The sequence below is a fragment of the Patagioenas fasciata genome, chromosome 5, assembly GCF_037038585.1.
Source record: "Patagioenas fasciata isolate bPatFas1 chromosome 5, bPatFas1.hap1, whole genome shotgun sequence".
NCBI lineage: Eukaryota > Metazoa > Chordata > Aves > Columbiformes > Columbidae > Patagioenas > Patagioenas fasciata.
Window position 1 is genome coordinate 17,951,584 of NC_092524.1, and position 21,977 is coordinate 17,973,560.

At 49.0% G+C, this 21,977-nt stretch overlaps 1 protein-coding gene across 1 annotated transcript in view; it reads right to left on the bottom strand.

Moving 5' to 3' along the window:
• Positions 1 to 21,977, bottom strand: part of MUC5AC (mucin 5AC, oligomeric mucus/gel-forming) — a 48,895-nt gene that overhangs the window by 3,260 nt on the left and 23,658 nt on the right. Inside the window, exons 31-66 of the mRNA XM_071808610.1 lie at positions 21,471 to 21,963; positions 21,065 to 21,296; positions 20,528 to 20,926; positions 19,746 to 20,335; positions 18,917 to 19,367; positions 18,335 to 18,724; positions 17,798 to 18,241; positions 17,224 to 17,704; positions 16,769 to 17,088; positions 16,232 to 16,576; positions 15,695 to 16,039; positions 14,539 to 15,556; positions 14,084 to 14,403; positions 13,547 to 13,891; positions 13,010 to 13,354; positions 12,391 to 12,817; positions 11,854 to 12,255; positions 11,399 to 11,718; positions 10,862 to 11,206; positions 10,280 to 10,669; positions 9,590 to 10,186; positions 9,152 to 9,375; positions 8,234 to 8,408; positions 7,799 to 8,049; positions 6,781 to 6,964; positions 6,190 to 6,388; positions 5,040 to 5,218; positions 4,765 to 4,834; positions 4,362 to 4,462; positions 3,997 to 4,028; positions 3,038 to 3,215; positions 2,414 to 2,518; positions 2,184 to 2,218; positions 1,697 to 1,819; positions 1,492 to 1,590; positions 618 to 746 (exon numbers count right to left, since the gene is read on the bottom strand). Coding sequence (XP_071664711.1) covers positions 618 to 746; positions 1,492 to 1,590; positions 1,697 to 1,819; positions 2,184 to 2,218; positions 2,414 to 2,518; positions 3,038 to 3,215; positions 3,997 to 4,028; positions 4,362 to 4,462; positions 4,765 to 4,834; positions 5,040 to 5,218; positions 6,190 to 6,388; positions 6,781 to 6,964; positions 7,799 to 8,049; positions 8,234 to 8,408; positions 9,152 to 9,375; positions 9,590 to 10,186; positions 10,280 to 10,669; positions 10,862 to 11,206; positions 11,399 to 11,718; positions 11,854 to 12,255; positions 12,391 to 12,817; positions 13,010 to 13,354; positions 13,547 to 13,891; positions 14,084 to 14,403; positions 14,539 to 15,556; positions 15,695 to 16,039; positions 16,232 to 16,576; positions 16,769 to 17,088; positions 17,224 to 17,704; positions 17,798 to 18,241; positions 18,335 to 18,724; positions 18,917 to 19,367; positions 19,746 to 20,335; positions 20,528 to 20,926; positions 21,065 to 21,296; positions 21,471 to 21,963 — 11,083 coding nt within the window. The remainder of the gene's footprint in view (positions 1 to 617; positions 747 to 1,491; positions 1,591 to 1,696; positions 1,820 to 2,183; positions 2,219 to 2,413; positions 2,519 to 3,037; positions 3,216 to 3,996; positions 4,029 to 4,361; positions 4,463 to 4,764; positions 4,835 to 5,039; positions 5,219 to 6,189; positions 6,389 to 6,780; positions 6,965 to 7,798; positions 8,050 to 8,233; positions 8,409 to 9,151; positions 9,376 to 9,589; positions 10,187 to 10,279; positions 10,670 to 10,861; positions 11,207 to 11,398; positions 11,719 to 11,853; positions 12,256 to 12,390; positions 12,818 to 13,009; positions 13,355 to 13,546; positions 13,892 to 14,083; positions 14,404 to 14,538; positions 15,557 to 15,694; positions 16,040 to 16,231; positions 16,577 to 16,768; positions 17,089 to 17,223; positions 17,705 to 17,797; positions 18,242 to 18,334; positions 18,725 to 18,916; positions 19,368 to 19,745; positions 20,336 to 20,527; positions 20,927 to 21,064; positions 21,297 to 21,470; positions 21,964 to 21,977) is intronic.

The following is a 21,977-nucleotide window of genomic DNA, read 5'->3' on the forward strand; positions in this document are numbered from 1 at the left end:
TGGCCTTCTTGGCCACCTGAGCACACTTCTAGCTCATGTTCAGCTGAATGTTAACCAACATGCCCAGGTTTTTTTCTGTTGGGGAACTTGCCAGCCACTCTTCCCTGAGCCTGTAGCATTGCACGAAGTTCTTGTGACCCAGCACTTTTTAGACCTGGTAACACAATTAATGAAATATATGGAGCTGGTTCTAATCTACCCTGAGATGTATTAAGTTGAATGATGATGTGAATTGAAGAAGCTTATTTTCCTTCACCGTTGCTTTCAAGTGAATTCTAAAAAAGAATTTGTAATCTTAAATAATTTAGGAATTAAAATCCCATTATTTTTCAATAAGGTTCTTGCTTGTAGGTCACCTGATGACTTTTAAGAAGCCAAAACATCAAAATGTTATGCTGTGCCTTTTTCTCTAGTGCCCAGTCCTCAGTGAGTATTGATATAGCACTCATTTTAATTTTAATTTGCTTTTCTGAAATGAAATTTGGTGGGTCTGGATTCAGAGAGCATCCCGTGTGATGCTTCTGCTAGGTATTTTCCTTGAATATCGCAGTCCTTCTGTCACTGGTATTAGGCACTGCAACTTCTCCAAACATTAGAACTGGTAGAAGAATACTTACTGGATCACAGTCATCAGGGTTAAAGGGAGGACAGCTTTTCTGGAAGACAACTTGAATGAACTGGTCATCGTGTTTTTCACATGTATAAGTTGTACAGTTCTCACCAGGTGGGTTCCAGAATTCTCCAACCTGAAAATGATTAAAATTAAAGTGAATAAAAATCTAAAAATGAAACGGATAAACAAAACAAACAAAACAAACCAGTGTCATCATTGCTGCTTACTGCAGTTTGATTATTCTAAACAATTTGCTTGAATTTCAGCTGATAGTTGTAAGGTTATCAAACTACTGTAAGTCTTTTTCTTTAACCCAGTGAAGAGGTTGTCTTTTTTATCTGAATATGGACAGGTTTTTGCGTGAATAGGATAAGTATGTGGACTCATTTGGAAAGATCAATTTGTGGTCCAATGATTCTGTCATCAGAATTTATAGGTATGTCCATTCAGATACATGGCAGAATCCCCATTGGCTTACTGACTTATTCTCTCCTAAAGCTCTCAGTTAACTTGAGATTGGCTGTTTGGAGCAGAAAAATGTCTCCACAGATAAAATCATCCTTTGATCAAAATGGGTGCTATATTTTCAGAGATTAAAGCAAATAAGTGCCTATTGCTTTCAGCTATGTATTTTTCTATGTTGGTTTCTGAAAGCCATTATTTAGTATCACAGTTGCTTCCACAATTTTTAGTTACAACTGGAGTTTCATAGCTCAAGGTACTGTTCCAGCTGTTCAAGACAGTGTATTCCTTGCCTGAATAAGTATTTGTCTACCATGAGAAAAGATGCAGCAGATAAATGTGACATAGGCAAGTAAAGGGAAGAGTGGAAAGACTATCAGAGTTCACCAAAAGTGAATGAATACAGGGATAGTTACTTGAAGCACACGTGTAATGTTTTCTCCCACAGTCATTATGCAAGCTGCTGCTTTGCAGGTGCCACAGCACTCTCCAGGTTTCTTTGTATACTTGTAACCCTGTTTTGAAAGAAAGAGAGAGGAAATGACATTGAGGTAGGACACTGATCTTAAGTGGTGGGTATTTGAGTGTGGTAGGAATTACTGACAGCAACATAGCACTCACCGCTGGGCAGTATGTGTCACAGATAACAGGCTCGCACTTGACAGTAGCATGGTGAGAGCCTGAGTAAGGGGATTCAGAGCAGGTGCATTCTTCACAGGGGCCTGATGGAATGATGGCTCCAGGCTAGGGGAAACCAGAAAAAAAAAGTCATTATTAATCAGTAAAAATAAGTTACTTGTGTATGTATGTCACAGACAATACAAAGCTGAACTATGTATGGACTAAGCTATCCTTAAATAAAAATTTTTTTTGTTTTATTTAAGCAGAGATTCTGTTGTTGGTAACATCAGTCTTGAAATTAAATTCTGCTAATGCAGAAATGAGATAAGGTAATGCTTTTGCTTGCAGGGAGAGTGTTGATGTGCTGACTTCGATTAAAAATTAATGTCTTATCTCAGACCTTTCTGCAAAATATGCTCCATGATAGGAGTCACAAAAACATGGTATTGTGAACCTATGTGAATAGTGAGTTACTCTGTGTACTTACTGCATAGTAGGTTTCATTGACTATACAGCCATGTCCTGGAAAGAAAGAAGAAAGACAGTGTCATAATGGTGTAAATTTGAAGAGCCAGAAGCATGTGAAAAAAATGCTGCCTTATTGGCCCAATATGACAACACAGATAATTTGCATCTTCCTTTTTCAAGGCTTTTATATTCATCAACTTAGAAAAATGTACCTGTGAAAAAGGCATGGAGAAGGTACATAGTACTTACTGCATTCAATGGTAGGACAGCATTTTCCAGGCTGCATTATTGTGACTGCTTCCTGTCCCTCTAAGCACTGTGGTGGGACCTCAGGGCAGAGACTAGTGTTGCAGTCTGTTTAATGTAAGACAATATAGAAAATAATAAACTCATAATTTTTAAATGAAAGTGATTTTGTTTTGCATGAGCGTCTGAAATTTTCCTATGGGACAAACATCATATTGTTTACACAAGCTAGTTTAATGACTAATACAGTATATTTGCCCAGGAATCTTTACATATTCAAGATTTTTTTTTTTTTAATATACACATATATATTTTTTTAATATTGGTCTTTAAAACAGAAAATGCTTTGAGTAGTTTTTTTTAATATTGTTTCAGGTGATGAAAGCATTAAAGGGTTTCAGTGTTAAATTATAGGAGATTTCCAGTTACTTTTCTATATCTAGCTATGTATAATCTTTTAATCTTTAAATCCAGTAAATGATCTTAAAGAAGTTCCTAAGAAGTGGGATGAGCGAGAAAAAAAATATTAAATCAATGCAAAGTATTAAAAAATGATATTTTTTTAATGTAATTCCTCAAAATGAATATAGTATATTTCCCATGCTAAAGAACTAAGACAGTACTTACAGCACTCAGTCCTAGTACAGCATGGATCTTCTGGTATCTGTATGTTAACAGGCATGTATCCTGGTTCATCACAAAATACTTTCTGTGTCAGAGAACATTTGTGCTTTGTACAGTGCACTGTAAGAGTATTCTTGTCACAAAAACATTCCTGGCAGTCTTTTGTCCATTTTTCTCCTGGCTATATAAAAAAAAAAAAAAAGAAAAAGAAAAAAAAAATTCAAACCAAAATAATTTTATTTTTTTCTAGTTGATTTATTCGTGGATACAGTGGTGCCTGATTACATCAGCCTTTTCATATTTCTAATATTTTTAGATTTTATAAGGAACCATCAAAACAAAAGTAATTAGGGGAAGGTGCTGGAGACCACTGAAGGTTCTGAGCATGTGAGCATGTTCACACAGATATCACTTTCTATTTATTAGTAGTGTTAGTATGAGGGATACAAGAGGTCTAAATGAGAAGTAATTGAGATTTGCATGCATTTTTGAATAAGAAATAATCACATGACATATTCATTTGCACATAAATTATGGAGAGTTATTTCTATAATTTGTATGCAGCTGAGGAACTAAGAATGCAGATTATCAACATTATCAGCAACAAGTAAGCTCTGTTATCTATCTGTCTCTTCATCTGTAGTAGCTTTAGAGAGCCAAATTTGTGGAAATAAAAAACCAAAGAAACACATATGCTACTTCTCTTTCTCCCTTCCCCCTCGCCCACCATCTCCAGCCCTCCAGTATGTGAATTGATGGTTATTTTAATTATATTATTAAGGAGTAATGCAATTTCTGCTCTGGCATTCGTATATATTTTTAAGACTAACGAGGAATGAACCTTTTAAAGAAAAAATAAAGTCTCCCCCAACCTAAGCCAAACTTTGTTAATTGTGAAACACAAAATATCCCCTTGCTTCGCTTGTCTGTGCTCGATAAACCACATTGACTGTCCTACTCACCCATCTGGATACTCCATTTGGTTCTCTACATGCTGAAAAAAACAAAACAAAACAAAAACAAGTGAAGATTAACAGCATTGAAAACTGACTCAAAGGAGTGAATTTGTGCAGTTTCAAATAGAAATACTGTGAAGATAAAACTAAAAATAAAATAAGTATACAGACTAGTTCTTCTGAAATGTGGAATTCCACCACCTTGGTAGGTCTCATGTAAGGAAGACAGAAATAAGGTACTTGGGGAGACTAGGGTTGCTTAAAGAGGCTGATTTGCCCATGATCTGACCATGTAGAAGATGGCACTAGAACACAGACCTCCTGACTATCATCCTGTTCTCTATTCCTCAAGCTAGCTACTAATTACTTACAGCATTCGGAGACACAAATGTTGCTGTCTTCACTCATGAGTGTCTTTCCTTCAGGACAGAAACATCCTTCAGTTACTCCATAGCCAGGAAGCTCAACAAGGCTAGAGTGGGAGGAATGTATGTATATGAGTACAACGTTTTTGCAGTGAAGCAGGAGAGACAGCAGCATATGTAGAAGGTCACCATGTCAGATACATGGGAGACAAAAAAATTTGCGGTTTCTGAAGTGTAACAGGAAGTCCATATTCATAGAGATGATTTATATTTTTAAATCCTGAGTAAATTACCCAAACTCACAGGACATTTCATTATGAAGTAACCATTTTCTAAGGAAAATAGTTCAATAAAAAGAGAAAAAATATATAAGCAGTTGTTTTTAGAATTTTTTTTTGTCTTTGCATACCTTGGTTCACAGGTAGCAGGATTAATGGCCCCACATGGCTTGTATACCATGCCTCTTGAACAGTTGTATGCTGTATTGAAAAAGAAGAAAAAAGATCAAAAAATGACAGTAGATGCATTTTTGCAGCAAAAGTGACTACAGTTTTGCCTTCTTCATCTGCAGCTTCTGTAAGGATGTTGCTGTGTTTTTGTGGACAGTAGTCAAGTGTTAGATGTAAGATTTGTTTACTGAATAAAACACTAATTACTACAATTTTTGAGTTCTGCAATACTTACGGCATGTATTATTGGTCTTTCCTCTCCAGTCAACACAGACACCTCTAGCAGCACATTCCGTGGCATATATCTCCAAACTGGAACACTGCATGGATTCATCGGCTATGCGACATCCATCAAAAACACAGCCTTTGAAAAATGGTTCTGGTGGTATCACGGCACGGCATTCTGCAAAAATCCTGCAGGTAGAAAGGAAACAAAACACTTTTAATGTTAACCTGTCATTATATAAAATCCAGCACTTCCCAGTTAATGGCAAATGACTCTCTGCTTCAGGAAGGAATGTATTATGAGAAACAAAACCCTAAGAATGGCTAATAATATGGAAGATAGATAAAGGAAGGGTTAGGAAATTAAAAGCACCTTTTTTTTTTTTTCCGTACAGGCCAATGGTAATAGTATTTCTGTATGTGTATACAACTTTTCATCAGTCCGACACCAGAAATTTAATGAAAAAGGCAACTGCATCAGATTGAGAAAAAAGGGATGATAAAAGTAGCTGAGAGACAGAAAAATCGCATACACGGTAGCTCATAACTTAATGGTCACTACAGCAAGCAAGTGTAAGTGGACCTTCGTAAGTGATCCAGCTGAAAAATAAAGCTTTTGTCAGAGCTCATGCAAGCCTAGGAAATACTGCAGAAAACAGGCATCTGTGCTTTTGGAGCTCTATGTTTTACATAAAACACACAAAGAATGATGGGTGCTTTTTGACTGAGTTGTTTCTGTCTGCTTTGTTAACCTGATAGGTAATGAGGTTCTTTATGGTTTGTAATGAAGACCCACTTCAAATTTCAAGTTCAGTCTTTACTTAATAGTGTAACTAATAGTGAATGAGCATACCCTGGAAGGTAGGGAGGGAGAAAGATGACATAGATCTGTGTGTTTGCCACCCAGGGAATATGGATTTTAGTGCTTGCTGCATCCTTGGCTTTCTGACTTCATCTCTCCTTGGTCAGTTACCTTTGGCATGCAAGTAATAGATGAAGATCAGTTTCTTTTGCAAAGTCCTTTTACTATATATATATCCTGTCATTAATCTGTCATTTTCAGCTAGTATCACATGCTAGAGCTAAAGTTCTAACTCGTCCTGTAAGATACTGAGACAGCTTTGTCTAGAAAGAGTGCAATAATTCATTTTTTTTCTTACTCGCTCCAGATAAGCTTGCAGAGACGAGGCGTTTCACAGTGAGGTTTTGGTGAAGGCGTGGTTACAACTGGTGGTATTGGTACTCCATGGCATGACTTGTTGTTATCAACGATCCAGTGATGAGCCATTTGGGGGCAGGAAGAAATTATCTTACCACTTGGTAAACGGCATTCATCTGATTTATTATTTGTACATGTTCCTGGAAGAGACAAGCTATGTAAGTCTCATAAGCCACATCACAGATGCACAATACATTATTGTCCTGATATGACCTTTAGACACGATGTGCTCATGAAATGTATAAGGTGTCTTGCTTCATAGAGAGTGCTTTCTTTACAGATATATGAGCTTTAACTTAGGTTATGGAAAAACAAACAAATCCAAAACCCCAGCCCCAAAGGAAAGAAATAGGTTGCTGAAATATTGAGCTTCTGATCCTACAGAGGTTGAAAGAGCAGAACTGTTTTCATTTCCATTTTATCTCTGTTTAAAAATTTCTGCCAGTCGTGAAGCTTTATAGCCAGAGTGGGTGAAAATAACCATGGTGGAGTGGGGAAAGAGTTCCAGTTTTAATTAGTGTATCTGTCTTACCACACTGTCCTTCAGTGTTGTTGCCAAATTTGCTGTATGGGAGTTTCACAGAGAAAATCAGCCCACTAAAGGTGATAGTTGCACCTATCTCTGGTATTTCAACAATCATGTTGATGCCAAGTCTGGAGAAATAAATGCCATCCTTTTTGAAGCCTGGTTTGACGATCGTTTGGTTGAAGTACATCTGAATGCGGGGTTAAAACAAAACAAAACAACTTCAGAATAAGCACTACTTCTGCCTGATTTCTTAAAATAATTTTCTAATACTCATAATTGTGCATAACTTCACATTGTTGTGCATCGCATTCAATGTCCATTGATATTGTGATAATGGCATATATATATGCATTAATATCTCAGCTTGTATTGCTATATTGCTACAGTGTGATAATAATCTAAGTGGCCTTTATGTACTGTGTTTCATACAGATTGTGTGCTAATGTATAGCATTCTAAATCCAAGTGTTTTCTTTGTATCCCTCATCATTTTGTTTATTGTAAACATTTTCGATATGAAAATAAGTGGTAGTTTTCTTTCACTACAGAAATGTTCCTGGTATTACTATGTAATAACTTTGTTGCAAAATCACACTCCCTATACTACATGTTGTCTGGCATTGAAAAAGTTGTCTGCATTCAAATCCATTAATCTAAGCTGTTGCATTTGCAGCGATGCGAGTGGACATATTTGCTTAGTAGCTTTTTGTCAGGAATTACTCTGCAACTTTCTTCTCATTGAATTGGGACCAAGTAAAATGGTCAGTTACTGTTTTCCTTTGCAGCGACTTCACTTGACTAATTGTTTCAGCATGCCTTTCTGACTGTAGGTAAGGAGAAGGTGGCATGGTTCTGTAGGAGAAGAGTGCATATTGAGACAAAGTTTTCCTCCCACCTCTTTGTGTTCTCTAATCAACTAATAAATTCTTCTTCAGTGTTATGGCTCAAATGAGAATCAGTAAAGCATATGGAACTTATATATTTTTTTTCAAAAATAAAGAAATAAAAAATGTGTATTTTACCACGTTGGTCATCACACCATTCATGACTTTTCGGGTCAGCACCACTTCTGCAGTTTTGTAGAAAATAATAATTGATTTAGGGCAGGAAAGTCCATCTTTTGCATCACAATAATAATTGTCAATGTAAACACGGAAGTTGTCATATTTAGGTACAATCTGTTTCACCAGGACGTAAGTGCAGTTTTCAAGGAAAGTATAGTAGGTTCCATCAAAAGTAATATAATGAGGATCACCCCATCCACTGCACACACCTGGTAGAGAGAAAATATTTGGAAGATTAACATAAAAACTAATGTAGAACAAAGAATTTAGAAATTGGAGTGAATATACTGCAATTAAAAGAGCAATCCTAAGAAAACAAAATGCTTATATAATCTGTGCAAAGCTTTGCTTTTTAAAAAAAAAAAAGTTATTCCTTCATCTACTGGTGCTTACATTGGCACTCGTAATGGTAACAGCAGCCGTTTTCATCAGGTACCAGTATTGCCGGATATTTGTTAGCACAGGTAATTTCCCTTACAGGTGGGCAGTGCGTTGGAATTACTTCTACCTTGTTGTCTCCCTTACAGATGAGTTCTGTACAGTTGGATAATTTGTATCTTTGTCCAGGCTGGAAAATGAACAAAAATTGCTGTCACAGAAACAGTTTTGTTTTCCAAATCTGAAACAAGGACTAAATTGAAAATCTTCACTCATAGTACAAGGTTGTCAATATTCTACATGATCTATTTTTCTTATGCTAAAAGAGATGGGAACCTCAATTTCAGTCATTTCTTCTGCATGAGGAGCTCTTCTGAGGTTTGGGGGGAATGGTCTTAGGTTAAGAGAACCAATGTCCTTTGTACTAGCTATGTGTAGTGGACTTCACTATCAGCACAGACCGTTACTATCAAAACCAAACAAACAAATCAACCAAAGCAAATCAATCAGTCAAACAACAACCAAAAGCCAAAACCGACAACAAACAAAAGAATGTGTACAGAAGTACAGGTGAGAGGTCAGGAGAAGAAAAAAAGATGCAAATTTCCAGAGTAGCTTAAGCTTTTCTGTTCAGTGAAGAAATAAAATGAACAATAAAACCTCCTCTATTATTTCAATAGGAAGATTTATTATTTATGCAAAGAAGTGCATCAGAAAGTAATAAGAAATGATTGTTGTAGCTTGCTTTCTCCATATGAAAAAATAATATAAAGGAGTGTAGAAATTTTTGTCATCTATATAGCGCATCACTTGCAACACATACTCTGGCAATCTGCACATACAAAGTTCAAAGAATGCAAACACTTCCACTCAAGTATGAAGCTAATATTTGTGTTATGTCAACAATCATAACATATCAAAGAAACTACAAACCTGTAGGTAAGGGTAGGTAGCAGAAACACAGCCATGAAATGGAGGTATTTCGGAAGTGGTAGGAAGAGGAAGTGATGTTGTTATGGTTGACAATTTGGGTGAAGTAGTCGTAAAAGGAGTAGTGATGTTACAATATCCAGTGTGTCGTTCAACTGTACATGTTGGACTACAGACAGCATAAAATCTGCATCCATCACTATCCATTTTGTTGTAAATCAATTCACCTGCAAAATATCAGTAAAATAAGAGATGCAAGGAATATATATAAATAAAAAACACACAAAAAGTAAAAATATAAAAATTAAAAAAAACGATACAGCAATTCAGAAAAGAAAAGTTGTGACTCTATATAAGTGAAAATTAGGAAACATGACAAAAAATGAACACAAAATATTGATTATGAGATATGTAGCATACAAAAAAAAGAGATTTACTTACCAGGTGAAAAAACAGAATTGCCAATTTTACAAAAACATGGTGTGGATACAGATGGAGAAAGAGAGCTGATAAAGGAAGGTACAAATGTAGTTGTGGTGGTAGGGCTGATGGTGTACAGGGGGCTGATGGCTGGGCAATTGTAGTTTGGCCGGCAGCAGCGGACGCGGATCCTGTAGTTGAGGCACATCTTAAATTTGCCAGTCTGGTCCTCATTCTTGCAGACCAGCCCGAAGCGGACGTCGCATTGCACGACCTGTCCGATGTTCTGGATGGGAACCTCAGGGTAGTCCTCTGCCTGGCACTCGATTTCCTTTGGATGTTGACAGATTTCCTTGCCGGCGGCTCGGATTCGCTGGTAGGTTTCAAAGTCTCCCTGGTTGGGCCCCGAGGAGGGGACATCGACGTCGATCCATTCACTCCAGGAGCAGACTTCGGGTTCACAGGCCGTGGTGGAGTAGGTGGTGGTGGAGCTCACGCTGGGGATGTAGATGGTAGGTGTCGGCGTGGGGCTGGTGGTGCTGGTGTAGGTTTGCGATGTGGTTTCTGAGGAGGTGGGCAGCGTGGTGGAGGAGTAGGCCGTGGAGGTGGAGGTGGTGACTGTGGTGGAGGTTGGAGTGCTCTGGGTGGTGGTGGTGGTGGGGCTGGTGGTGTACAGGGGGCTGATGGCTGGGCAATTGTAGTTTGGCCGACAGCAGCGGACGCGGATCCTGTAGTTGAGGCACATCTTAAATTTGCCAGTCTGGTCCTCATTCTTGCAGACCAGCCCGAAGTGGACGTCGCATTGCACGACCTGTCCGATGTTTTGGATGGGAACCTCAGGGTAGTCCTCCGCCTGGCACTCGATTTCCTTTGGATGTTGACAGATTTCCTTGCCGGCGGCTCGGATTCGCTGGTAGGTTTCAAAGTCTCCCTGGCTGGGCCCCGAGGAGGGGAAGTCGACGTCTATCCATTCACTCCAGGAGCAGACTTCGGGTTCACAGGCCGTGGTGGAGTAGGTGGCGGTGGAGCTCACGCTGGGGATGTAGGTGGTAGGTGTCGGCGTGGGGCTGGTGGTGCTGGTGTAGGTTTGCGATGTGATTTCTGAGGAGGTGGGCAGTGTGGTGGAGGAGTAGGCCGTGGAGGTGGAGGTGGTGACTGTGGTGGAGGTTGGAGTGCTCTGGGTGGTGGTGGTGGTGGGGCTGGTGGTGTACAGGGGGCTGATGGCAGGGCAATTGTAGTTTGGCCGGCAGCAGCGGACGCGGATCCTGTAGTTGAGGCACATCTTAAATTTGCCAGTCTGGTCCTCATTCTTGCAGACCAGCCCGAAGTGGACGTCGCATTGCACGACCTGTCCGATGTTTTGGATGGGAACCTCCGGGTAGTCCTCTGCCTGGCACTCGATTTCCTTTGGATGTTGACAGATTTCCTTGCCGGCGGCTCGGATTCGCTGGTAGGTTTCAAAGTCTCCCTGGCTGGGCCCCGAGGAGGGGAAGTCGACGTCTATCCATTCACTCCAGGAGCAGACTTCGGGTTCACAGGCCGTGGTGGAGTAGGTGGTGGTGGAGCTCACGCTGGGGATGTAGATGGTAGGTGTCGGCGTGGGGCTGGTGGTGCTGGTGTAGGTTTGCGATGTGGTTTCTGAGGAGGTGGGCAGCATGGTGGAGGAGTAGGCCGTGGAGGTGGAGGTGGTGACTGTGGTGGAGGTTGGAGTGCTCTGGGTGGTGGTGGTGGTGGGGTTGGTGGTGTACAGGGGGCTGATGGCAGGGCAATTGTAGTTTGGCCGGCAGCAGCGGACGCGGATCCTGTAGTTGAGGCACATCTTAAATTTGCCAGTCTGGTCCTCATTGTTGCAGACCAGCCCGAAGTGGACGTCGCATTGCACGACCTGTCCGATGTTTTGGATGGGAACCTCGGGGTAGTCCTCCGCCTGGCACTCGATTTCCTTTGGATGTTGACAGATTTCCTTGCCGGCGGCTCGGATTCGCTGGTAGGTTTCAAAGTCTCCCTGGTTGGGCCCCGAGGAGGGGAAGTCGACGTCTATCCATTCACTCCAGGAGCAGACTTCGGGTTCACAGGCCGTGGTGGAGTAGGTGGTGGTGGAGCTCACGCTGGGGATGTAGGTGGTAGGTGTCGGCGTGGGGCTGGTGGTGCTGGTGTAGGTTTGCGATGTGGTTTCTGAGGAGGTGGGCAGCGTGGTGGAGGAGTAGGCCGTGGAGGTGGAGGTGGTGACTGTGGTGGAGGTTGGAGTGCTCTGGGTGGTGGTGGTGGTGGGGCTGGTGGTGTACAGGGGGCTGATGGCAGGGCAATTGTAGTTTGGCCGGCAGCAGCGGACGCGGATCCTGTAGTTGAGGCACATCTTAAATTTGACAGTCTGGTCCTCATTCTTGCAGACCAGCCCGAAGTGGACGTCGCATTGCACGACCTGTCCGATGTTTTGGATGGGAACCTCGGGGTAGTCCTCCGCCTGGCACTCGATTTCCTTTGGATGTTGACAGATTTCCTTGCCGGCGGCTCGGATTCGCTGGTAGGTTTCAAAGTCTCCCTGGTTGGGCCCAGAGGAGGGGACATCGACGTCGATCCATTCACTCCAGGAGCAGACTTCGGGTTCACAGGCCGTGGTGGAGTAGGTGGTGGTGGAGCTCACGCTGGGGATGTAGATGGTAGGTGTCGGCGTGGGGCTGGTGGTGCTGGTGTAGGTTTGCGATGTGGTTTCTGAGGAGGTGGGCAGTGTGGTGGAGGAGTAGGCCGTGGAGGTGGAGGTGGTGACTGTGGTGGAGGTTGGAGTGCTCTGGGTGGTGGTGGTGGTGGGGTTGGTGGTGTACAGGGGGCTGATGGCAGGGCAATTGTAGTTTGGCCGGCAGCAGCGGACGCGGATCCTGTAGTTGAGGCACATCTTAAATTTGCCAGTCTGGTCCTCATTCTTGCAGACCAGCCCGAAGTGGACGTCGCATTGCACGACCTGTCCGATGTTTTGGATGGGAACCTCGGGGTAGTCCTCCGCCTGGCACTCGATTTCCTTTGGATGTTGACAGATTTCCTTGCCGGCGGCTCGGATTCGCTGGTAGGTTTCAAAGTCTCCCTGGCTGGGCCCCGAGGAGGGGAAGTCGACGTCTATCCATTCACTCCAGGAGCAGACTTCGGGTTCACAGGCCGTGGTGGAGTAGGTGGTGGTGGAGCTCACGCTGGGGATGTAGATGGTAGGTGTCGGCGTGGGGCTGGTGGTGCTGGTGTAGGTTTGCGACGTGGTTTCTGAGGAGGTGGGCAGCATGGTGGAGGAGTAGGCCGTGGAGGTGGAGGTGGTGACTGTGGTGGAGGTTGGAGTGCTCTGGGTGGTGGTGGTGGTGGGGTTGGTGGTGTACAGGGGGCTGATGGCAGGGCAATTGTAGTTTGGCCGGCAGCAGCGGACGCGGATCCTGTAGTTGAGGCACATCTTAAATTTGCCAGTCTGGTCCTCATTGTTGCAGACCAGCCCGAAGTGGACGTCGCATTGCACGACCTGTCCGATGTTTTGGATGGGAACCTCGGGGTAGTCCTCCGCCTGGCACTCGATTTCCTTTGGATGTTGACAGATTTCCTTGCCGGCGGCTCGGATTCGCTGGTAGGTTTCAAAGTCTCCCTGGTTGGGCCCCGAGGAGGGGAAGTCGACGTCTATCCATTCACTCCAGGAGCAGACTTCGGGTTCACAGGCCGTGGTGGAGTAGGTGGTGGTGGAGCTCACGCTGGGGATGTAGGTGGTAGGTGTCGGCGTGGGGCTGGTGGTGCTGGTGTAGGTTTGCGATGTGGTTTCTGAGGAGGTGGGCAGCGTGGTGGAGGAGTAGGCCGTGGAGGTGGAGGTGGTGACTGTGGTGGAGGTTGGAGTGCTCTGGGTGGTGGTGGTGGTGGGGCTGGTGGTGTACAGGGGGCTGATGGCAGGGCAATTGTAGTTTGGCCGGCAGCAGCGGACGCGGATCCTGTAGTTGAGGCACATCTTAAATTTGCCAGTCTGGTCCTCATTCTTGCAGACCAGCCCGAAGTGGACGTCGCATTGCACGACCTGTCCGATGTTTTGGATGGGAACCTCGGGGTAGTCCTCCGCCTGGCACTCGATTTCCTTTGGATGTTGACAGATTTCCTTGCCGGCGGCTCGGATTCGCTGGTAGGTTTCAAAGTCTCCCTGGTTGGGCCCAGAGGAGGGGACATCGACGTCGATCCATTCACTCCAGGAGCAGACCTCGGGTTCACAGGCCGTGGTGGAGTAGGTGGTGCTGGAGCTCACGCTGGGGATGTAGATGGTAGGTGTCGGCGTGGGGCTGGTGGTGCTGGTGTAGGTTTGCGATGTGGTTTCTGAGGAGGTGGGCAGTGTGGTGGAGGAGTAGGCCGTGGAGGTGGAGGTGGTGACTGTGGTGGAGGTTGGAGTGCTCTGGGTGGTGGTGGTGGTGGGGTTGGTGGTGTACAGGGGGCTGATGGCAGGGCAATTGTAGTTTGGCCGGCAGCAGCGGACGCGGATCCTGTAGTTGAGGCACATCTTAAATTTGCCAGTCTGGTCCTCATTCTTGCAGACCAGCCCAAAGTGGACGTCGCATTGCACGACCTGTCCGATGTTTTGGATGGGAACCTCGGGGTAGTCCTCCGCCTGGCACTCGATTTCCTTTGGATGTTGACAGATTTCCTTGCCGGCGGCTCGGATTCGCTGGTAGGTTTCAAAGTCTCCCTCGTTGGGCCCTGAGGAGGGGAAGTCGACGTCTATCCATTCACTCCAGGAGCAGACTTCGGGTTCACAGGCCGTGGTGGAGTAGGTGGTGCTGGAGCTCACGCTGGGGATGTAGATGGTAGGTGTCGGCGTGGGGCTGGTGGTGCTGGTGTAGGTTTGCGATGTGGTTTCTGAGGAGGTGGGCAGTGTGGTGGAGGAGTAGGCCGTGGAGGTGGAGGTGGTGACTGTGGTGGAGGTTGGAGTGCTCTGGGTGGTGGTGGTGGTGGGGTTGGTGGTGTACAGGGGGCTGATGGCAGGGCAATTGTAGTTTGGCCGGCAGCAGCGGACGCGGATCCTGTAGTTGAGGCACATCTTAAATTTGCCAGTCTGGTCCTCATTCTTGCAGACCAGCCCAAAGTGGACGTCGCATTGCACGACCTGTCCGATGTTTTGGATGGGAACCTCGGGGTAGTCCTCCGCCTGGCACTCGATTTCCTTTGGATGTTGACAGATTTCCTTGCCGGCGGCTCGGATTCGCTGGTAGGTTTCAAAGTCTCCCTCGTTGGGCCCTGAGGAGGGGAAGTCGACGTCTATCCATTCACTCCAGGAGCAGACTTCGGGTTCACAGGCCGTGGTGGAGTAGGTGGTGGTGGAGCTCACGCTGGGGATGTAGATGGTAGGTGTCGGCGTGGGGCTGGTGGTGCTGGTGTAGGTTTGCGATGTGGTTTCTGAGGAGGTGGGCAGCGTGGTGGAGGAGTAGGCCGTGGAGGTGGAGGTGGTGACTGTGGTTGAGGTTGGAGTGCTCTGGGTGGTGGTGGTGGTGGGGCTGGTGGTGTACAGGGGGCTGATGGCTGGGCAATTGTAGTTTGGCCGGCAGCAGCGGACGCGGATCCTGTAGTTGAGGCACATCTTAAATTTGCCAGTCTGGTCCTCATTGTTGCAGACCAGCCCGAAGTGGACGTCGCATTGCACGACCTGTCCGATGTTTTGGATGGGAACCTCGGGGTAGTCCTCCGCCTGGCACTCGATTTCCTTTGGATGTTGACAGATTTCCTTGCCGGCGGCTCGGATTCGCTGGTAGGTTTCAAAGTCTCCCTGGCTGGGCCCCGAGGAGGGGACATCGACGTCGATCCATTCACTCCAGAAGCAGAGCTCGGGTTCACAGGCCGTGGTGGAGTAGGTGGCGGTGGAGCTCACGCTGGGAATGTAGGTGGTAGGTGTCGGCGTGGGGCTGGTGGTGCTGGTGTAGGTTTGCGATGTGGTTTCTGAGGAGGTGGGCAGCGTGGTGGAGGAGTAGGCCGTGGAGGTGGAGGTGGTGACTGTGGTGGAGGTTGGAGTGCTCTGGGTGGTGGTGGTGGTGGGGCTGGTGGTGTACAGGGGGCTGATGGCTGGGCAATTGTAGTTTGGCCGGCAGCAGCGGACGCGGATCCTGTAGTTGAGGCACATCTTAAATTTGCCAGTCTGGTCCTCATTCTTGCAGACCAGCCCGAAGTGGACGTCGCATTGCACGACCTGTCCGATGTTTTGGATGGGAACCTCGGGGTAGTCCTCCGCCTGGCACTCGATTTCCTTTGGATGTTGACAGATTTCCTTGCCGGCGGCTCGGATTCGCTGGTAGGTTTCAAAGTCTCCCTGGTTGGGCCCCGAGGAGGGGACATCGACGTCGATCCATTCACTCCAGGAGCAGAGCTCGGGTTCACAGGCCGTGGTGGAGTAGGTGGTGGTGGAGCTCACGCTGGGGATGTAGATGGTAGGTGTCGGCGTGGGGCTGGTGGTGCTGGTGTAGGTTTGCGATGTGGTTTCTGAGGAGGTGGGCAGCGTGGTGGAGGAGTAGGCCGTGGAGGTGGAGGTGGTGACTGTGGTGGAGGTTGGAGTGCTCTGGGTGGTGGTGGTGGTGGGGTTGGTGGTGTACAGGGGGCTGATGGCAGGGCAATTGTAGTTTGGCCGGCAGCAGCGGACGCGGATCCTGTAGTTGAGGCACATCTTAAATTTGCCAGTCTGGTCCTCATTGTTGCAGACCAGCCCGAAGTGGACGTCGCATTGCACGACCTGTCCGATGTTTTGGATGGGAACCTCGGGGTAGTCCTCCGCCTGGCACTCGATTTCCTTTGGATGTTGACAGATTTCCTTGCCGGCGGCTCGGATTCGCTGGTAGGTTTCAAAGTCTCCCTGGCTGGGCCCCGAGGAGGGCAAGTCGACGTCTATCCATTCACTCCAGGAGCAGACTTCGGGTTCACAGGCCGTGGTGGAGTAGGTGGTGGTGGAGCTCACGCTGGGGATGTAGATGGTAGGTGTCGGCGTGGGGCTGGTGGTGCTGGTGTAGGTTTGCGATGTGGTTTCTGAGGAGGTGGGCAGCGTGGTGGAGGAGTAGGCCGTGGAGGTGGAGGTGGTGACTGTGGTGGAGGTTGGAGTGCTCTGGGTGGTGGTGGTGGTGGGGCTGGTGGTGTACAGGGGGCTGATGGCTGGGCAATTGTAGTTTGGCTGGCAGCAGCGGACGCGGATCCTGTAGTTGAGGCACATCTTAAATTTGCCAGTCTGGTCCTCATTCTTGCAGACCAGCCCGAAGTGGACGTCGCATTGCACGACCTGTCCGATGTTTTGGATGGGAACCTCGGGGTAGTCCTCAGCCTGGCACTCGATTTCCTTTGGATGTTGACAGATTTCCTTGCCGGCGGCTCGGATTCGCTGGTAGGTTTCAAAGTCTCCCTGGTTGGGCCCCGAGGAGGGGACATCGACGTCGATCCATTCACTCCAGGAGCAGAGCTCGGGTTCACAGGCCGTGGTGGAGTAGGTGGCGGTGGAGCTCACGCTGGGGATGTAGATGGTAGGTGTCGGCGTGGGGCTGGTGGTGCTGGTGTAGGTTTGCGATGTGGTTTCTGAGGAGGTGGGCAGCGTGGTGGAGGAGTAGGCCGTGGAGGTGGAGGTGGTGACTGTGGTGGAGGTTGGAGTGCTCTGGGTGGTGGTGGTGGTGGGGCTGGTGGTGTACAGGGGGCTGATGGCTGGGCAATTGTAGTTTGGCCGGCAGCAGCGGACGCGGATCCTGTAGTTGAGGCACATCTTAAATTTGCCAGTCTGGTCCTCATTCTTGCAGACCAGCCCGAAGTGGACGTCGCATTGCACGACCTGTCCGATGTTTTGGATGGGAACCTCGGGGTAGTCCTCAGCCTGGCACTCGATTTCCTTTGGATGTTGACAGATTTCCTTGCCGGCGGCTCGGATTCGCTGGTAGGTTTCAAAGTCTCCCTGGTTGGGCCCCGAGGAGGGGGAGTCGACGTCTATCCATTCACTCCAGGAGCAGACTTCGGGTTCACAGGCCGTGGTTGAGTAGGTGGTGGTGGAGCTCACACTGGGGATGTAGATGGTAGGTGTCGGCGTGGGGCTGGTGGTGCTGGTGTAGGTTTGCGATGTGGTTTCTGAGGAGGTGGGCAGCGTGGTGGAGGAGTAGGCCGTGGAGGTGGAGGTGGTGACTGTGGTGGAGGTTGGAGTGCTCTGGGTGGTGGTGGTGGTGGGGCTGGTGGTGTACAGGGGGCTGATGGCTGGGCAATTGTAGTTTGGCCGACAGCAGCGGACGCGGATCCTGTAGTTGAGGCACATCTTAAATTTGCCAGTCTGGTCCTCATTCTTGCAGACCAGCCCGAAGTGGACGTCGCATTGCACGACCTGTCCGATGTTTTGGATGGGAACCTCGGGGTAGTCCTCAGCCTGGCACTCGATTTCCTTTGGATGTTGACAGATTTCCTTGCCGGCGGCTCGGATTCGCTGGTAGGTTTCAAAGTCTCCCTGGCTGGGCCCCGAGGAGGGGAAGTCGACGTCTATCCATTCACTCCAGGAGCAGACTTCGGGTTCACAGGCCGTGGTGGAGTAGGTGGTGGTGGAGCTCACACTGGGGATGTAGATGGTAGGTGTCGGCGTGGGGCTGGTGGTGCTGGTGTAGGTTTGCGATGTGGTTTCTGAGGAGGTGGGCAGCGTGGTGGAGGAGTAGGCCGTGGAGGTGGAGGTGGTGACTGTGGTGGAGGTTGGAGTGCTCTGGGTGGTGGTGGTGGTGGGGCTGGTGGTGTACAGGGGGCTGATGGCTGGGCAATTGTAGTTTGGCCGACAGCAGCGGACGCGGATCCTGTAGTTGAGGCACATCTTAAATTTGCCAGTCTGGTCCTCATTCTTGCAGACCAGCCCGAAGTGGACGTCGCATTGCACGACCTGTCCGATGTTTTGGATAGGAACCTCGGGGTAGTCCTCCGCCTGGCACTCGATTTCCTTTGGATGTTGACAGATTTCCCTGCCGGCGGCTCGGATTCGCTGGTAGGTTTCAAAGTCTCCCTGGTTGGGCCCCGAGGAGGGGAAGTCGACGTCTATCCATTCACTCCAGGAGCAGACTTCGGGTTCACAGGCCGTGGTGGAGTAGGTGGTGGTGGAGCTCACGCTGGGGATGTAGATGGTAGGTGTCGGCGTGGGGCTGGTGGTGCTGGTGTAGGTTTGCGATGTGGTTTCTGAGGAGGTGGGCAGTGTGGTGGAGGAGTAGGCCGTGGAGGTGGAGGTGGTGACTGTGGTGGAGGTTGGAGTGCTCTGGGTGGTGGTGGTGGTGGGGCTGGTGGTGTACAGGGGCATAATGGCAGGGCAATTGTAGTTTGGCCGGCAGCAGCGGACGCGGATCCTGTAGTTGAGGCACATCTTAAATTTGCCAGTCTGGTCCTCATTCTTGCAGACCAGCCCGAAGTGGACGTCGCATTGCACGACCTGTCCGATGTTTTGGATGGGAACCTCGGGGTAGTCCTCCGCCTGGCACTCGATTTCCTTTGGATGTTGACAGATTTCCTTGCCGGCGGCTCGGATTCGCTGGTAGGTTTCAAAGTCTCCCTGGTTGGGCCCCGAGGAGGGGACATCGACATCGATCCATTCACTCCAGGAGCAGAGCTCGGGTTCACAGGCCGTGGTGGAGTAGGTGGCGGTGGAGCTCACGCTGGGAATGTAGGTGGTAGGTGTCGGCGTGGGGCTGGTGGTGCTGGTGTAGGTTTGCGATGTGGTTTCTGAGGAGGTGGGCAGCGTGGTGGAGGAGTAGGCCGTGGAGGTGGAGGTGGTGACTGTGGGGGAGGTTGGAGTGCTCTGGGTGGTGGTGGTGGTGGGGCTGGTGGTGTACAGGGGGCTGATGGCTGGGCAATTGTAGTTTGGCCGGCAGCAGCGGACGCGGATCCTGTAGTTGAGGCACATCTTAAATTTGCCAGTCTGGTCCTCATTCTTGCAGACCAGCCCGAAGTGGACGTCGCATTGCACGACCTGTCCGATGTTTTGGATGGGAACCTCGGGGTAGTCCTCCGCCTGGCACTCGATTTCCTTTGGATGTTGACAGATTTCCTTGCCGGCGGCTCGGATTCGCTGGTAGGTTTCAAAGTCTCCCTGGCTGGGCCCCGAGGAGGGGAAGTCGACGTCTATCCATTCACTCCAGGAGCAGACTTCGGGTTCACAGGCCGTGGTGGAGTAGGTGGTGGTGGAGCTCACACTGGGGATGTAGATGGTAGGTGTCGGCGTGGGGCTGGTGGTGCTGGTGTAGGTTTGCGATGTGGTTTCTGAGGAGGTGGGCAGCGTGGTGGAGGAGTAGGCCGTGGAGGTGGAGGTGGTGACTGTGGTGGAGGTTGGAGTGCTCTGGGTGGTGGTGGTGGTGGGGCTGGTGGTGTACAGGGGGCTGATGGCTGGGCAATTGTAGTTTGGCCGACAGCAGCGGACGCGGATCCTGTAGTTGAGGCACATCTTAAATTTGCCAGTCTGGTCCTCATTCTTGCAGACCAGCCCGAAGTGGACGTCGCATTGCACGACCTGTCCGATGTTTTGGATGGGAACCTCGGGGTAGTCCTCAGCCTGGCACTCGATTTCCTTTGGATGTTGACAGATTTCCTTGCCGGCGGCTCGGATTCGCTGGTAGGTTTCAAAGTCTCCCTGGCTGGGCCCCGAGGAGGGGAAGTCGACGTCTATCCATTCACTCCAGGAGCAGACTTCGGGTTCACAGGCCGTGGTGGAGTAGGTGGTGGTGGAGCTCACGCTGGGGATGTAGATGGTAGGTGTCGGCGTGGGGCTGGTGGTGCTGGTGTAGGTTTGCGATGTGGTTTCTGAGGAGGTGGGCAGTGTGGTGGAGGAGTAGGCCGTGGAGGTGGAGGTGGTGACTGTGGTGGAGGTTGGAGTGCTCTGGGTGGTGGTGGTGGTGGGGCTGGTGGTGTACAGGGGCATAATGGCAGGGCAATTGTAGTTTGGCCGGCAGCAGCGGACGCGGATCCTGTAGTTGAGGCACATCTTAAATTTGCCAGTCTGGTCCTCATTCTTGCAGACCAGCCCGAAGTGGACGTCGCATTGCACGACCTGTCCGATGTTTTGGATGGGAACCTCGGGGTAGTCCTCCGCCTGGCACTCGATTTCCTTTGGATGTTGACAGATTTCCTTGCCGGCGGCTCGGATTCGCTGGTAGGTTTCAAAGTCTCCCTGGTTGGGCCCCGAGGAGGGGACATCGACATCGATCCATTCACTCCAGGAGCAGAGCTCGGGTTCACAGGCCGTGGTGGAGTAGGTGGCGGTGGAGCTCACGCTGGGAATGTAGGTGGTAGGTGTCGGCGTGGGGCTGGTGGTGCTGGTGTAGGTTTGCGATGTGGTTTCTGAGGAGGTGGGCAGCGTGGTGGAGGAGTAGGCCGTGGAGGTGGAGGTGGTGACTGTGGGGGAGGTTGGAGTGCTCTGGGTGGTGGTGGTGGTGGGGCTGGTGGTGTACAGGGGGCTGATGGCTGGGCAATTGTAGTTTGGCCGGCAGCAGCGGACGCGGATCCTGTAGTTGAGGCACATCTTAAATTTGCCAGTCTGGTCCTCATTCTTGCAGACCAGCCCGAAGTGGACGTCGCATTGCACGACCTGTCCGATGTTTTGGATGGGAACCTCGGGGTAGTCCTCCGCCTGGCACTCGATTTCCTTTGGATGTTGACAGATTTCCTTGCCGGCGGCTCGGATTCGCTGGTAGGTTTCAAAGTCTCCCTGGTTGGGCCCCGAGGAGGGGACATCGACGTCGATCCATTCACTCCAGGAGCAGACCTCGGGTTCACAGGCCGTGGTGGAGTAGGTGGTGGTGGAGCTCACGCTGGGGATGTAGGTGGTAGGTGTCGGCGTGGGGCTGGTGGTGCTGGTGTAGGTTTGCGATGTGGTTTCTGAGGAGGTGGGCAACGTGGTGGAGGAGTAGGCCGTGGAGGTGGAGGTGGTGACTGTGGGGGAGGTTGGAGTGCTCTGGGTGGTGGTGGTGGTGGGGCTGGTGGTGTACAGGGGGCTGATGGCTGGGCAATTGTAGTTTGGCCGGCAGCAGCGGACGCGGATCCTGTAGTTGAGGCACATCTTAAATTTGCCAGTCTGGTCCTCATTCTTGCAGACCAGCCCGAAGTGGACGTCGCATTGCACGACCTGTCCGATGTTTTGGATGGGAACCTCGGGGTAGTCCTCCGCCTGGCACTCGATTTCCTTTGGATGTTGACAGATTTCCTTGCCGGCGGCTCGGATTCGCTGGTAGGTTTCAAAGTCTCCCTGGCTGGGCCCCGAGGAGGGGAAGTCGACGTCTATCCATTCACTCCAGGAGCAGACTTCGGGTTCACAGGCCGTGGTGGAGTAGGTGGTGGTGGAGCTCACGCTGGGGATGTAGATGGTAGGTGTCGGCGTGGGGCTGGTGGTGCTGGTGTAGGTTTGCGATGTGGTTTCTGAGGAGGTGGGCAGCCTGGTGGAGGAGTA